This window comes from Micropterus salmoides, unplaced genomic scaffold (assembly GCF_014851395.1).
Source record: "Micropterus salmoides isolate LMB-PRFRI ecotype aquatic unplaced genomic scaffold, ASM1485139v1 Ms_hic_scaffold_3, whole genome shotgun sequence".
In the NCBI taxonomy this organism is placed as follows: Eukaryota; Metazoa; Chordata; class Actinopteri; order Centrarchiformes; family Centrarchidae; genus Micropterus; species Micropterus salmoides.
Window position 1 is genome coordinate 4,823,237 of NW_024042261.1, and position 15,611 is coordinate 4,838,847.

Below are 15,611 nucleotides of genomic sequence, written 5' to 3' on the forward strand. Positions count from 1 at the left end.
TGCAATAAGTGATGTAATATTGTTTCATTTCCATTCACTGAACCTCCCCTGAAACTGTTTGGACCCCCCAAAGGGAGGCCCTCCTCACACTTTGAAAACCCCTTTACTACTATGTACTATAAGCATTACTCCAAAATCCCAAATAGCCCTTGAAATAAAAAATAATAATCTCTACATTAACTTTAAGCAGCATCTAGAGTACAGGACGACGACAGCAGCGCAGTTTCCCCCAAGTTGAGATATATATGTGTGTGTGTTTATACACACACAAAAATCACAAATAGCCCCACACAAAAGTCGGTAGACTGTATTAAGGCTTTACAATACAAGCGTCATGATATATTTGTGTCCTTCAGGGCTCTGAAGTCCAGTCAACACTCTCTGTGCTCCCTGCTGATTGTGGACACCCCGGGTTTTCAGAACCCTCGGCGGGCTCAGCAGCAGCGGGGAGCCACATTTGAGGAGCTCTGCCACAACTACACCCAGGAAAGGCTGCAGACCCTGTTCCATGAACGGACCTTCGTCCAAGAGTTGGAGAGATACAAGGAGGTGCTACTGAGCCGACAGAACATGACACTAAGCAGTGGCATGAACAGAACGTACACATAATAGCACAGTAGCTTTATTTGTATTCTGTAATATTAAATATAATCACATATACCCTTTGAAATGATTGGTTTGTTGAAATTACAACAAAATTATATATTGTCTTTTTATTTACTCGCTCACCTCTAGTGGCAACTAGTTTTGGTAAGTCAGGTTGGTCAGTTTTTAGATGCCTGCTGCAATACAATGGAAGCCAGTGGAAATTCCTTGGTGCTAACGGCATTGGAAATTTAATCCCCAGAAAATACTGTGTTCAACCGTTTTTTATGGGCTGTTACTGTTGCAAGTAGTTCCAATGAAAACCATTCACATTAAGGTCTGGGGATTATCCTGGATTCCATTCACCTCCATTCTTTTGAGTGGAAACTGAAATCTCGGAAGGAGTCATCTCAAAAACCTGGACAAATAAACCAAAACAATCTGAATTAATAGATACCACTAGACTTAACTGGGAAAATATGTATATACAAGCAATATAGCATCGTGACCTGCATATATACACAAAAACTCTTTAATTCATATTCACATGTTGATAAGTGGTGGACTGTCTAAAGTTACTTCATAACACACACAGATCCAGACAAACTTTTTACATAGTCAAACAAATCTCTATCCTTTCACGTTTACTCACAGTAGTTCACTTTATTCAATGACAAGTTAACTTAATTATAGTGCTCTCAAAGTTTGTTAAAAATGTCAGAAAAGTGCTAATTGCAACACACACAACAACCAATCAACAGTCTATAGCTAATGGTTAATTTTAGGATAGAACTGAATAGCCACTTGTGATTTATTGATGATCTCTTCTTCTGGTAAATCTCCTGTAGGTTACTAACCCTAAGCCTTTATCCCCTCCTGCCTCTAGGAAAACATAGAGCTTGCTTTAGATGACATAGAATCCAGTACCTCACTGTCTGTAGCAGCTATTGACCAAGCCTCAACCCAAGCTCTGGTAAGCACATGACACCTCACTACACTGTCTTTGTTTCAGGCATCTCTGTCATGTCGTCGTGGTCTGCTCCTACCTGAAACCTGACGCGAGAGACGAGTGATCTTGATAACAGCACATGTTAAGTTTCTGTTTGTGTTCAGTGAAGCCTTGAGGCATTCAGATTTAAGGGTACTTTATTTGGGCCTGTGATTTTACTTTATTCAATGAGAACATTAATGTAAATTAAGGGCTCTAAGATACCACTGAGCCAACAAATAGCAATGTGTCCGAAAGCCACCAGATCTGAGAATCCAGGAAGGAAAACTGTGCTCTGTGCTAATTTGACTCTGGGATGACACTACTGCATCAAGCAGCAACTTGTCTTGTTTAAGTGTATCAGTTTATTATAGTGGTGGCAGGTAAATATTCCACTGTGGCCTCTGTACAGTTGTATGATTTAAACTACGAATAAATGTTTGAAAGTCAGAAAGTACACCCAGTATTCCCTAAGATAAATAGAAAATCTCAAACAAAATAAATCTGCATTTGGTTTTACATCAAAACATACATAGAAATAAACAATCATCAGAAGTGCAATTCTCCATTAACAGTTTAAACATAACTTCCTTGGAAGTCTGTGGCTGCCCATTTTATTTTGCATTTGTGTGCGCGATGTATGAAAATCTGAAAAATGTTACACATAAATTCAGTGTACTCCTAAACATGACACTGCCAAAATAAAGGTAAATGTGAAGTTGACTTCTCTTTTCCAGTTGGCAAACTAGGAAATAAAATTGCTAATTGGCCTTTAGTTCAATTTTAAATGCTGTATTTTTAGCAGGTTTCTAACAAAAATGAAATGGAAATAGGTTTTTTAGGGTTCATTTTTAAAATGGTCAGTTTCACAAGATTTGACTTTTATGAATGTCATCATAGAGGCTGGGGAGAGTCTTCCTGTTTAACTTGCTTACAGTATCCTTTTTGCATGATCACAATACTTCATTTTTAATCAAAATGTCAATTGGAACTTGTGTTTTAATATTTTCTATGAAGTGCACTACAATACAGTTGAAGTAGCTTTTAACAAGCTCTGCCATTTCTAAAGTGAGGGCTAATTCAGAATTTTTTTATGTGCATGTCCTACAGAAAGTGTTATTTTACTGTTCTCCTGCCAGTTGTTTGTTGTTTAAACTCATGACATTTTATTCAAACAAAATCTTTATCTTTAAATAGAGACAAAAGCAGACAATGACTTTGTATACCAGGCATGTTGCCTCCATCCAATTAGTTTGGCTCTTCAGCGTTGTGGTTCATTTTGTCTTATATGCTCAATTTCCTTTTGTCATTTGTCCAATAGCAATATTGATTGGAATCAAGTTTGTGATTTATTCCCTTTTGTTGGCTTGAAAAGGCTCTCTCTCTCTCTTCCCAACAGTTGGTTTAATTGTCAGTGGTACAGATGTGTGTGGCGCCTGGCCTTTGCAGAAAAGCTGCAGTAGTGATGTGTATTAGCTTAAACAAGTGGCATTAACAAATGTTTTATTCAATTTGCCTGTGTGTAGGATTGTGTTAAGGTTGACTGTAAATAGCAAGGGTAAATATACTACTGTGTATGTGTGTGTGGACTGGAAACCACATAGACTGTGTAGTTTTATCACCATCAGCAGCAAAGGTAGAAGCAGCATAGCTTTGTTATTTAGCCCCAAAACCTGTAGGGAGGAGTTCAAGGTGGATGGGTAGCTCATCAAAGTTATAGACAGTTAATGTTGGTTTCCTTGAACCATGATAGCAGTTGTTATGTTCTAAACAGTGTTGTACTTGTAACCACAATGATGAAGGTTCTCTTAGCTTAACGGCCTCTGAAGGCACTGATGATGCGCTGTTGTTAGGGATGTTAGGAAATGCTCACGTGTCTTTTTGGAGGAAGAGCATTCCCTAACAAAAATCACAATCTTTGCCAAAAATAGCTTTTGTTCCTAAACCAAACCAAACCAAGCCTTAATCATAGCAGTGGTAGATCAGGAAATAATCTTTCAAAAAAATCACAAATGAATCAAACAATATTTCTTTTAACCATGATTAGGTTCCGTAACCTTAACAAAGCAGTTGTTTCTAACCGTGTTGTTTTTGTCCAGTCAGTCGGTTGGTCGGTTGATCGGCTCCTATAGTGGCACCAGCAGGTTGTCACTTATCCTATCAGGTATCAGAATACCTTCTAAATGGACATTTCTAGAACTAAATAAATATCTGATGGATTGCTGTGACATATGTGTATGTACGACGAATAGTAAGAAAATTTCTGATTCCTAGGCTTTTCATCTAGTGCCATCATCAGGCCACACCTTCAGTTTGTCCACAACTTTGGTTTACGACCAAGTACCTGCACAACTGATAGCTCGGCCTCAATTGTACTTTGTGTTTAGTGCTAATTAGGTTGTCTAAACTTAACCAAGTAGTCTTTGCGATCAAACCTATGTGGAGCCATTGACAAATGATGTCTTCCTACTGATAGAGGCAACAGATCAAAAAACACATATATATATATATATAAAAATAAAAACAAATACACCTATAGGTGCTACATTTATGTCGACTGTATTTTTGTTTGTCTACAAGTAGCACCTTATCATCACAGTAGATTTCTTGCATGTGTAAAATACAATAAAGCTCTGATTCTGAGATCAAAATACATCTATATGGGTCCTTCTAAAGGCAACAAGAAACAATGTATTTTGTTTTAATTAGACATAGACATGGCAGGACATTATATCTCACTTGGTATGAAATGATACAGGTAGCAAAGGGAAATCAGTGGTTTGTGATTTCTGGTCAACAGCTAGCTTGTTTAGTATCTATCTCTGTCAAGGATCCAGATTGCTGCTAATTAGGTTTCAGCCACACAATACAGTGCTTCTGTTTTGAGAGGCCTTGAGAGTCAGTTAACTTTCTATTTTCATCAATGGCTGCCTATTTGCAGAGGTTCCACCTCCTTATTTAACAAGCCTGCTCTGTGCCAAGCACACAGATTTAAGAATTCCATTGGCTTAATGTGGGCCAGCCACCCTCTAAACAAATAGTAGTCAGGGAGCAAGATTCTAACATTTAGACTGACAAGAAGAGCATTTTCATTGCATTAATTTGCTGTGTATGGGGTAGTGTTGGCGCATACAAAGCTTGTTTATCAAGTTTGCTAGTTTGACAGGGAGCTTATTGCATTTACTATAAATTCAAATTGTATTCATTTTTTAAAAATAACACATTCAGGATACAAAACATGGGGTGTTATCATATTTCGAGCAATGTTTGATTTAGTTGATTTACAAAGAAAAAAGTGATGGTACTTAAAGTATTTTACTTAAGCTTTACCATAACAGTTGATGCAAAATACGTTCTGCTTTGGACAGCAGAATATAGCCATGGAAAGTTAGATCATGTTGAAGCCAGCAGTTATGATGTTGTTTTTTTGGGAGAGAAATTTTTAATCCTATTAAATGAGATTGCAGTATATAGATAATTAACATGTTGGCTGACTTGTGTCTTGTTAGGGTTATGCCCTTAAATTCACTCCAGGACCAGATCAATGTATTTTAAAGCTACCATATAATCACAGTTGTGAAAATAATCTTTTAAGTTCACTCATTACTACTGTAATCTTCATGGGTCCCAAATTTTTCACTGATTTTAAACAGTCCCATAGAAAACCTACCCAAAACCAAGGTGCATAAATAGTTTTCAAAAATAGAGACGTGACTGAGTCTGAAACAAAACCTGAAGATGATTAGATCCACTCAAAAATGCAATTGACCCAAAAATACCCAAATAAAGAACCAGAGCAGAATCCTACCATTCCTGATTAGACTGAATATAATCTGGTCCCACCCTAACTCGAGTCTCAGTTACTAGGAGCCCAGATGACAAGTGAAGACCTCTACTAAAGACGTTTCGCTCACCATCATACATTTAATCTTTGTACAGTGAACAATATACAGGTTTGAGTTATTCAATGGGGCACCCTTTTCTCATTAACATTGCTTGATAGCAGGTACTAATTTGGTAGTCTAATGAAAATAGATCAATAGAATAGCGGTAGCAGTCGTCTTATATTGTATTACGTACAAGTCTTGGTCACAGTACAAGCAGGGAGCAGGTACAGCAGCAGTGAACACACAGAGTGCAGATGTTGGTTTCGGTTGTTTGATGGGCTACGTCATTAACAAGCCGGCATGCAGAGCACCTGCTGGCATGAAAATTGATAATGGGGGGAAAACTCCAGTGTCTTTTGGGTGAGTTTATAAAACATACTGCTGAAGGAGAAAGGCAGGGGAGCAGAGAGAGACAGAGAGAGGTGGGCAAGCAGGTGTGTTTGCAGTGAGAGACCAGAGGTGTAGGTGTGTGTAACTGTGTGGAGAAGTCTGAAGCAGGTGCAAAGCAGTTATATTTAAAAAAAATAATAGGCTAATAATAATAATGTCTGTGAGAATTTAAGGGCCATTTTAAAAAAAATCACGATGCCTGCTCAACATTGTCTGTTAGCCATCAGCGATGGACGATGGCATCGTCTGTCTGCCCAACCCTAATAAGCCTAGGAGGAAAAATGATTAAAGCTAGTTTATGTGCCATGTTTGCCCTCTCAATTGAAATGATGTGATTGCTTGAGTTGACGATTGATAAACAGGCATTTTCACAGGAGAATATTTTTGACTTCACTCAAGAATAGAAAGGGCAAATATAACCCCCAAAAAAGAAAATAATTGGAAAATGCATTAACATGACATATTTTCATCCTTTGATATGTGTATAAAAATTAAAGCAACCCTTTGAAATGGAATGGAATTTGCTATAGATACATAGTGAAGTGAAAAGACAGACGTCCAGGGAAGTAAAAGTCCTGTTTATGAATTAAGATTTCTACACACATCTTCACATCACAGACACCTCAGGGTTTTTTCCTTCAAGGTCAAAGAAGAGTGATTGTGAAAGATACAGTCTGGGACAATTGTGGCTGTTGGTTTCCCTCACAGGTGCGTACTCTGGCCAGGACAGATGAGGCTCGGGGCCTTCTTTGGCTGATGGAGGAGGAGGCTGTTCAGCCTGGAGGTTCAGAGGAAACCATGCTGGAGAGACTCTTCAACTACTATGGCACTGCACAGGGAGAAAAAAAAGGTGAGCACTCAGCCTGTCACTGTTTGCTGAAGCCATCAACAGAAGGTTCCTGAAGGTTGGATGATCATACTCCTGTTTAGGAGAAACACTACTAAATAAACACCCATCAGGGCACCACCTTATTAATAATAGGGTACCTAAACCTAACCAAACTGCTACTGATTAGGCACCAGAAGTACTTGGTTAGGTTTAGGAAAAGAGCATGCTTTAGTTTTTTATTAGGGCCCGAGCACGACCGTGTGAGGTCCCTATTGAATTTGCTCGGATTATATTTTTTTTTTTTTTTTTTTTTTTTTTTTTTTTTTTTTTTTCTGCAAAGTAGGCTCAACTGACATGGCCTAAACATTCTCGAAAACTCACCAAAATTTGCAAACGTGTCCGAACCGGTGAAAAATTTCGTATTCTACAAGTTTCGCACATGGGCGTTGCAAAATGACTCGCTAGCGCCACCTAGAAAATTGGAAAAAATTAGCCCCTCGTTCACGTTCAACCTACATGTACGAAATTTTCTGGGGACATGTATCATATCAAGACGCATAAAAAAGCCTCAAGAACCCATAGCCTAAAGTCAACAGGAAGTCGGCCATTTTGAATTTTATGGCCATTTTTGGATGATTTACACACTTCGTACTTTAACGAACTCCTCCTAGGGATTTAGTCGGATCGACGTCAAATTTCTGCTGTGCCTTCTAAAGGCATTGACGATGAAAAGTTGTGCTATTTGCGCGTTTTCGTCAATGGGCGTGTCCGTGGCGTCGATGATTCGCTATGAAACAGGAAGTTGTTGTAACTTCAGTGTACATGCTCACATCTGGACCAAACTGTACATCTAGGATGATAGTCCCGCCCTGAACACATGTACATGCCGACATTCACCCACAGTCATAGCGCCACCTGCTGGCAATAGAAAGTGACCTTTAACGAAGCAGCCCCCGCCGCATGTTTCACCTACGTGCACGAATTTTCTGTGGTACGTGTATCTTGTCCAGACGCACAAAAAAGTCTCTTGGAGCCATAGCCTAAACCCAACAGGAAGTCGGCTATTTTGAATTTTACGTCAAATTTTGGATGATTTACACACTTCGTACTTTAACGAACTCCTCCTAGGGATTTAGTCCGATCGACCTCAAATTTCTGCTGTGCCTTCTAAAGGCATTGAAGATGAAAAGTTGTGCTATTTGCAAGTTTTCGTCAATGGGCGTGTCCGTGGCGTGGCGTCAAAGATCAACTCTTCGCCATGACACGGAAGTTGTCGTAGCTTCAGTGTACATGCTCACATCTGGACCAAACTGTACATGTAGGATGAGAGTCCCGCCCTGAACACATGTACATGCTGATATTCACCCACAGTCATAGCGCCACCTGCTGGCAACAGGAAGTGACTTTTAACGAAGCAGCCCCCGCCGCACGTTTCACCTACGTGCACGAATTTTCTGTGGTACGTGTATCTTGTCCAGACTCACAAAAAAGTCTCTTGGAGCCATAGCCTAAACCCAACAGGAAGTCGGCCATTTTGAATTTTACGTCAAATTTTGGATGATTTACACACTTCGTACTTTAACGAACTCCTCCTAGGGATTAAGTCCGACCGACCTCAAATTTCTGCTGTGCCTTCTAAAGGCATTGAAGATGAAAAGTTGTGCTATTTGCAAGTTTTCGTCAATGGGCGTGTCCGTGGCGTGGCGTCAAAGATCAGCTCTTCACCATGACACGGAAGTTGTCGTAGCTTCAGTGTACATGCTCACATCTGCACCAAACTGTACATGTAGGATGAGAGTCCCGCCCTGAACACATGTACATGCTGACATTCACCCACAGTCATAGCGCCACCTGCTGGCAAAAGGAAGTGACTTTTAACGAAGCAGCCCCCGCCGCACGTTTCACCTACGTGCACGAATTTTCTGTGGTACGTGTATCTTGTCCAGACGCACAAAAAAGCCTCTCGGAGCGATGCCCTAAAATCAACAGGAAGTCGGCCATTTTGAATTTTACGTCAAATTTTGGATGATTTACACACTTCGTACTTTAACGAACTCCTCCTAGGGATTTAGTCCGACCGACTTCAAATTTGTGCTGTGCCTTCTAAAGGCATTGAAGATGAAAAGTTGTGCTATTTGCGAGTTTTCGTCAATGGGTGTGTCCGTGGCGTGGCGTCAAAGATCAAGTCTTCGCCATGACACAGGAAGTTGTTGTAACTTCAGTGTACATGCTAACATCTGAACCAAACTTTACGTGCTTGATAACTCTCCCACCCCACTATGGAGGACCGATCCTGACACAGTCAGAAATAAATACAGAAATAAATAAATGCTCAATAAATAAATAAGCTTCCAATTAAATACACAAAAAAATAAAGTAAATAAATAAATGTTGGTATTAATTAAATTATGCAAGGAGACATAAATGTATATATTTTAATTAGTGCCTTTACTTATTCACCTTTGTTATAATCACCTTATTTATTTATTCTCCCTTATAATCTTCAACTTTATTTATTACTAATTTTTTTAATATATTTATTTATGTGTGTGTTTTAATATTTTTGTCTGTTTTATTCTTCCTTTGTATTTTTCTACCTTATTTATTTTCACCCATGGTATTTATTTCTGCCTGTCCTTTTTAAATTTCTGTATGCATTTCTGCCTCATTATGCAAATGAGGAGGGGCTGTGTCTCAAGGGGTCATCTTCTCTGCTATTGGTGGACCAGTCAGACAGGAGAGCTCTAGGCCTACTCTGCCTGCAGACATCAACGATCTTGCCCCTCACACAGTCAGATGGCTTCCTTCAGTGCGCTGAGGTGTTTAACAACTCTGAAGACACTACCAGCCATGTCTTCCTTCTCTTTTCATGTAGACGCTCCGACAGACAGTGCTTTCAGTTTGCTGCATGCATGGACACAGAACTGCAGTACAGCACACAGTAACGATGAAATGTGTGCTGTTATCACATTCTTCCTCTGTATGTACACATAAACAACAAGGCAGGGAAATATAAAAGGAATTTATTTTATTGTTTGGGTACATTATTGTTCAGTGTACATGCCCACATCTGAAACAAACTTTACGTGCTTGATAACTCTCCCACCCCGCAGACATCTACACACCATTACCGATTTATATTCATAGCGGCAAGTGCTATGTAGCTCCACATAGGGGACACAGGAAGTGACATATAGCACCTTCATGCGGCGACATAACCGCGTAGGAAATTCACAGCCGCACCGGCAGAGCTCCAGAATATGCAACTCGGCCGGCTCACACGCGGACGCGCTTACAAGTGCGAGGGCCCGCCCAACGCTGCTTGCAGCTTTAATTTTATTTTAATACTGCGTCACCTGACTACGTCACCTGACTTCCTTCTGGCAGAAAACCTTGAAGGCTAACTTCTCCCATGTGCATGTGTTGCAGGAGCCAGTCTGCTGCTGCGAGGAGAGAAGCCCCACCTCTTCTTGCTGGGCCACAGCCACGGGACAGACTGGGTTGAGTACAATGCTCAGGGCTGGCTGAGCCATGCCAAGCACAACCATGCTGCCCAGAACGCTGCCACACTACTGCAGGACTCCCAGAAGTATGACCACTAACAGCAATCACACACACCCCACGTAACGCTTATAAGAGCTAAGTCTGTTGTGACAATGTTACTGTGTTTTTTTGGGATATCTGTTTAAATCAACCACTTCTCTCATGTAATTGCTTACTGAAAGAATAAAACTATAATGCTTCCTGTGCACCAGATGACTTTCCTGGGACAAATGCCCCATCCCTGTAATATCCGTCATAGTAGAGAATTGTAAAATATGAGCGACGGCAAACTCTCAAACTCACAAACTGTCACCGCTCATATTTTACAATTCTCTACTATGACGGATGAGATGTGTTTGTTTAAATGATAAATATTTATCATTTAAACAAACACATCTCATTTATCAGACTGACAAATACTGACAATTAATGAGAAATGTGCGATGCTGCTGGTATGTATGCATGTGAACTTGTTAAAAGATGCTGCATTTTCAGGTGACGACATACATTCATAAGAGCAGGTGAAATGTAGCTTGAAGAGAGTTGTCTGCATGTTTATTAAAAATCTTCACGTTCAACTATAAACCCACAAGTTGAACCCCAGTAAATTTTGAATTTCCTGAATTTATCACCTCAGCTTCTGTCAGGGGCTGTCCTTTGTATGTATTTTAATTTACAAGCATTTTCTAAGCCACATGGTTCTCTATGAAAATCAAGATCTACTGTACTTAATTTGTTCATGTCCACCACAATGCACATGTGTAGTTGCAAATAGCAATTAATCCAAGTCACAGTCAGACTTCCAGTATCCATAAGGATTTAGAAAAAGAGAGGTCCACAGTTTGAGAGCAGTTGGCAACACAGTAAGCCAAATGATGCAGGGAGCAGCCCGCCAACATATGGGTCTCCAAACTGTAGAATTTGCTATGGATGCAGTCAGACTAGCTCCGTGTAGATTGTAGTACCAATTACTGGCTGATACAGTGATGAAGAAAAACATGTCAATCATGTGTATGCATACAAATGTACTCCCTTTGGAGCACCTGTTAGCTCACGCATCATGTACGTGGCTAAAATTCTTATTGCAGCTGCCCGTGTTCAACCCATGGCTCTCTGCTGCATGTCATCCCCTCTTTCTCCTCTCTCTTCAGCTCTTCTACCAAATAACGGGCCAAACAAACAAACAAAAATCTATTCTTCTGCCACCACAGGAAGAACATCAGCGGGCTGTTTATGGGCCGGGCCAGCGGGGCCACAGTGTTGTCGGGCTCCATCGCAGGTCTAGAGGGAAGCTCCCAGCTGGCCCTGCGACGAGCCACCAGCATGAGGAAAACCTTCACCACAGGAGTGGCTGCCGTCAAGAAGAAGAGCCTGTGTATCCAGGTCAAACTCCAAGTGGTAAGTGGAGGACCCGGTGATTAAAACCTGTACCTCATTGCTAAAATAACCTTTCCTGTCAACTTTACAGACTGGTCCTTTGTCACTGCTGAAGTAATTTACTGTGATCGCTTGTTTTTGTTGTAATTTTCAGTGTCAATTGGTAAAATTATTTTGAAGTCATTAAGTTTTGAAGTTTGTATCAGTATTGGGAGAGAAAAAAGTGTTACTTCCTTTACTTATTCAAAGACATTTCAAAACATAAAGTTTGTTCATGTCATTGTTTCATATAAGCAACAAAATACTGTAAGTGTAATGAAATTAAAGAAATGTAAGTATATAAAGTAGGGCTGTCCCCGACTAAGGATTTACATATTTACTTAGTCATGTACAGTGTTTGTGTGCGGCAGTTGTGGGGGGTTGATACACAGTAGTTCCACTTTATTCTTGAGAAGCTGCAGAGCTGTAGTCTCTATTTATTAGTCACTGTAACTTACACTGTACATTTCCAGCTAACTGAGTCTTATTGTTGACCCTTTTCTCTCTGCTCGCCTGCCATTCACCGGTCTTGTGCAGAGTTTTGCGTGCCTGCTGTGCGGCCGATAGCAGCACGCACGTTGCGTTTCCTCGCTGGTCTATTTAAATTACTATTTAAAAACGATGTAATATTCTTTGTGTCGTTGATCAGTGGTGATAAATGCAGGGCCTTGAAGAAAATTATTGAGTTGCTTCATGCAGCTGCTGTAGGTTGCATGTAGAGTGGTTCGCAGTCCAGCACAAACTGCCACAATGAAGTTGATGAACTATTAGAAAGAACGACTGTTGTTCTGTCAACAAGCAGAAGCTGATATCTGAGTCCTTTCTGTTTTTAGGATGCTCTGATTGACATGGTGCGTCGCTCCAGGGTTCACTTCGTCCACTGCCTGCTGCCCAAAGCAGAGGCAGTGGGTGGAGGAGGTGAGCCCCGTGTTGTGCAAGGAGAGAGCCCCGAGTCGGGCCTTATGACTCTGGACGTAGGCCTCCTGAGAGCTCAGCTCCGAGGATCCAAGCTGCTGGATGCGCTGCGCATCTACAGGCAAGGTAATGAAGTACTTGTGGAAATCTTGTTTTTTAATTTTTATTTTATTTAAATACCAAGAATGCAATTAAAATGGTCAGTTTACTAAGGAGGGCCACTCAGTCTGTGAACACTGATTTATAATCTCTTCTGTGTTCAATTCTGGCGCTTCAACAAAAGTGATCATGGCATTCTTTTAGATACACTGAAGCATTTCTATTGTGTCTCTATTAACAGCTTCATGTTGCCTCTTCCCACATCATTTATGGTGTGCCTCAAGGGTCAGTTCTTGGACCAATTTTGTTTTCCATACATATGCTCCCCCTGGATGATGTGATCTGTAGACATGGTGTTTCCTTTCATTGTTATGCAGATGACACACAGTTGTACAGGACTGCCTGGCAGATATAAAAACTGGATTTCGATACATTTTCTTCAGCTAAACTCTAATGAAACAGAAATCCTTGTTATTGGGCCCCAACATATCAGAAAACAAATACTGCCATCTACTGGTCACCTATCACAACATATCAAGCCTGTTGCAAGAAGCCTTAAGCTGATGATACACGGAGCAACTTTTTAGAGCAATGGTGCTGGGCAATGTTGCTGTCAGTGGTAATGAGTAAAGATTCCCCCATCACTCAGCCACCCTCCCCGCACCACCGCTATCCGTTCAAAACATAGTTGGACTTGCCACCAGCGAGATTGCTCAAAATGTTGCCCCGTGTATCATCAGCTTTACACCAAACACCCCTGTTTGATAGCACTTTACGTTTTGAGCAACACATCACTAAGCTGTCCAGTAATGTTTTTATCACCTCAGAAATATTGCTTAAATAAATGTTAAAGATAGAGAAACTGTTCCTACTCCTCATGTCTTGATTATTGCAACAGCGTCTTCTTTAGTCTTAATCAAAAACCTTGAAAAGACTACAGACTGTGGAGAACTCAGCTGCTCGGCTTTTGACCAGAACCAAGTGGTACGGTCTTATCACACCTGAGCAGGGGTCTCCTGTTTCTCCCTGAATACAGGCTGAAATGTAAAGAGCTTTGGCTGTCAAGGCCCCGAGGCTCTGAAATGACCTGCCCGAAGAAATTAGACTGTCAGAGTCAGTGTCTTCTTTGAAGTCTCCTCTAAAAACGCACTTTTATCAGAAACCATATCCTGATTTTTATCTGAGCCGCCTGTTTACTTTATTTTTTATTTCGTATTTTTATTATGCCCTGTAGTTTCATTTCATCCTTCTCTTGGTGTCTCTATGAAACACATTGTACTTTGCTTTGATAAGTGCTCTATAAATAGTTTATTATGATTATATTGTTCAGTTTGGCTACTCACAAATCAGCAGTATTTTAAACCAGTTCTCCCCAAAAATGATCCACTCCTCCACCTACTTTTGCCTTGACTTACCTGAATATTGCAGCAGTTGCTCATCTGCGGTTGGCGAGAACATGCAGTATATCCCCAGTCCTGACTGCATGACATTGCTTTACATTGTAATTTCAGTTTCTTATCCTGCACCAAGGAGTTCCACATATTACTTAAGTTTATGTTGTTGTTATTTAGTATGTTTGAATTAAGTGTGACCATTCCCTGAAATTATTAGTGAATTCCATGCTATTATTAGTAAGTACACATATGAATCATTTTGTTGTGTTTATGAAAGGTGTTATAGAAATAAAGTTATTGTTAATAAAGTGACTTACTAGTCACTAAAAGTCAGGATAATACTGGTTTTAACGGGGTAGGAAAACGTCCATAAAACAATGATACATTCTCATGGATTAAATTTTGATCTCAGATTTACTGTCTGGTACAGAAGTCAGTTTTCTCTTTTAATGTTTCAAAGTTCCTGAAGCTTAACCTGCTCTCAAACTCCTCCATGACTCAGCTGTCTTTCTGATGGTGTCAATAAAATATGAACTATACCTTCTTTCTTTTCTTGCCCAAATCATTTGGATCCAGTGATGAATTTAACTTCCAGAGATTCCAGAGAGAATCTGAAACTGTTGCAATAACTTTATCCCAATGCTGTTACTGTCAAAAGGCACAATTATTTCCACTGTCTTCATTCAAAAGTGTATACTTTCAGATCCCTTAGCCCTATGTCCCAATGTATTCCCATAGGCCTTCCTACTGTTTGTGCCTTTCTAAAAGCTTGAGAACCCCCTGTGACCTCATACATTTTCACCTGTCAAACCTTCACAACATTGTCTTGTTGACAGCTTTGAAGTGTTCTTGTTGTTTTTTTTTGCCTGTATTTCTCCTGAAAATAAAAGTTGACCATTGAACATTGTTGGCTCTCCACTAGCTGCAGACGTTCCACTGACCTCCTCTCTGTTCTGCTTTCTCCCTGCCTCCAGGATACCCAGACCACATGGTGTTTTCTGAGTTCCGCAGGCGCTTTGATGTCCTGGCACCACATCTGACCAAGAAGCATGGACGCCACTACATTGTCACAGATGAGCGAAGGGTGAGTGTTCGGCAGGGTTAGGCTGACACTTCATAATGCTGTTGTATGTGGCTGGACAGTAACCCCTGATATGATGGAAACTACTCTTTCTAACTTTTATGGGAGTCCCTACATTAAGATGTTAAAAATGCATTACTCCTGACTTTAAGCTGTTAAACTCAGCCTTTTGATATATATATTTATTATTTTTTGTAATTATCACAGTTTTATGCTGTTTTTGGTCCTTTTCTGAGTTTATAATGGGTGTGTATTGCGCTGCTTAGTGTGTCACATGACCTGTGATGTCACCCAATGATCCTCCGTTTTTTTAAAGATTTTCTGACTTCAACCCATGTAACTTTCTCAACTGGGAAATCATTGTGATATAGCTCAAACCCGCTCTTCTTTGGGTTTAAAGAGGTGGTATTATGCTCATTTTCAGGGGCGACGTAATGTTCAATGCAACATTTAGTAATGAAATTCCATACGAAAACTGTAAAAT

At 40.2% G+C, this 15,611-nt stretch overlaps 1 protein-coding gene across 9 annotated transcripts in view; it reads left to right on the forward strand.

Annotated features, from left to right (window-relative positions):
• Window positions 1–15,611, forward strand: part of myo18ab (myosin XVIIIAb) — a 174,700-nt gene that overhangs the window by 72,148 nt on the left and 86,941 nt on the right. For all 9 annotated transcript variants that reach the window (XM_038694223.1, XM_038694226.1, XM_038694222.1 and 6 more), the window contains 7 exons: window positions 357–549; window positions 1,472–1,558; window positions 6,559–6,700; window positions 10,109–10,268; window positions 11,434–11,620; window positions 12,472–12,679; window positions 15,021–15,130. In XM_038694223.1, the coding sequence (XP_038550151.1) occupies window positions 357–549; window positions 1,472–1,558; window positions 6,559–6,700; window positions 10,109–10,268; window positions 11,434–11,620; window positions 12,472–12,679; window positions 15,021–15,130 (1,087 nt within the window). The remainder of the gene's footprint in view (window positions 1–356; window positions 550–1,471; window positions 1,559–6,558; window positions 6,701–10,108; window positions 10,269–11,433; window positions 11,621–12,471; window positions 12,680–15,020; window positions 15,131–15,611) is intronic.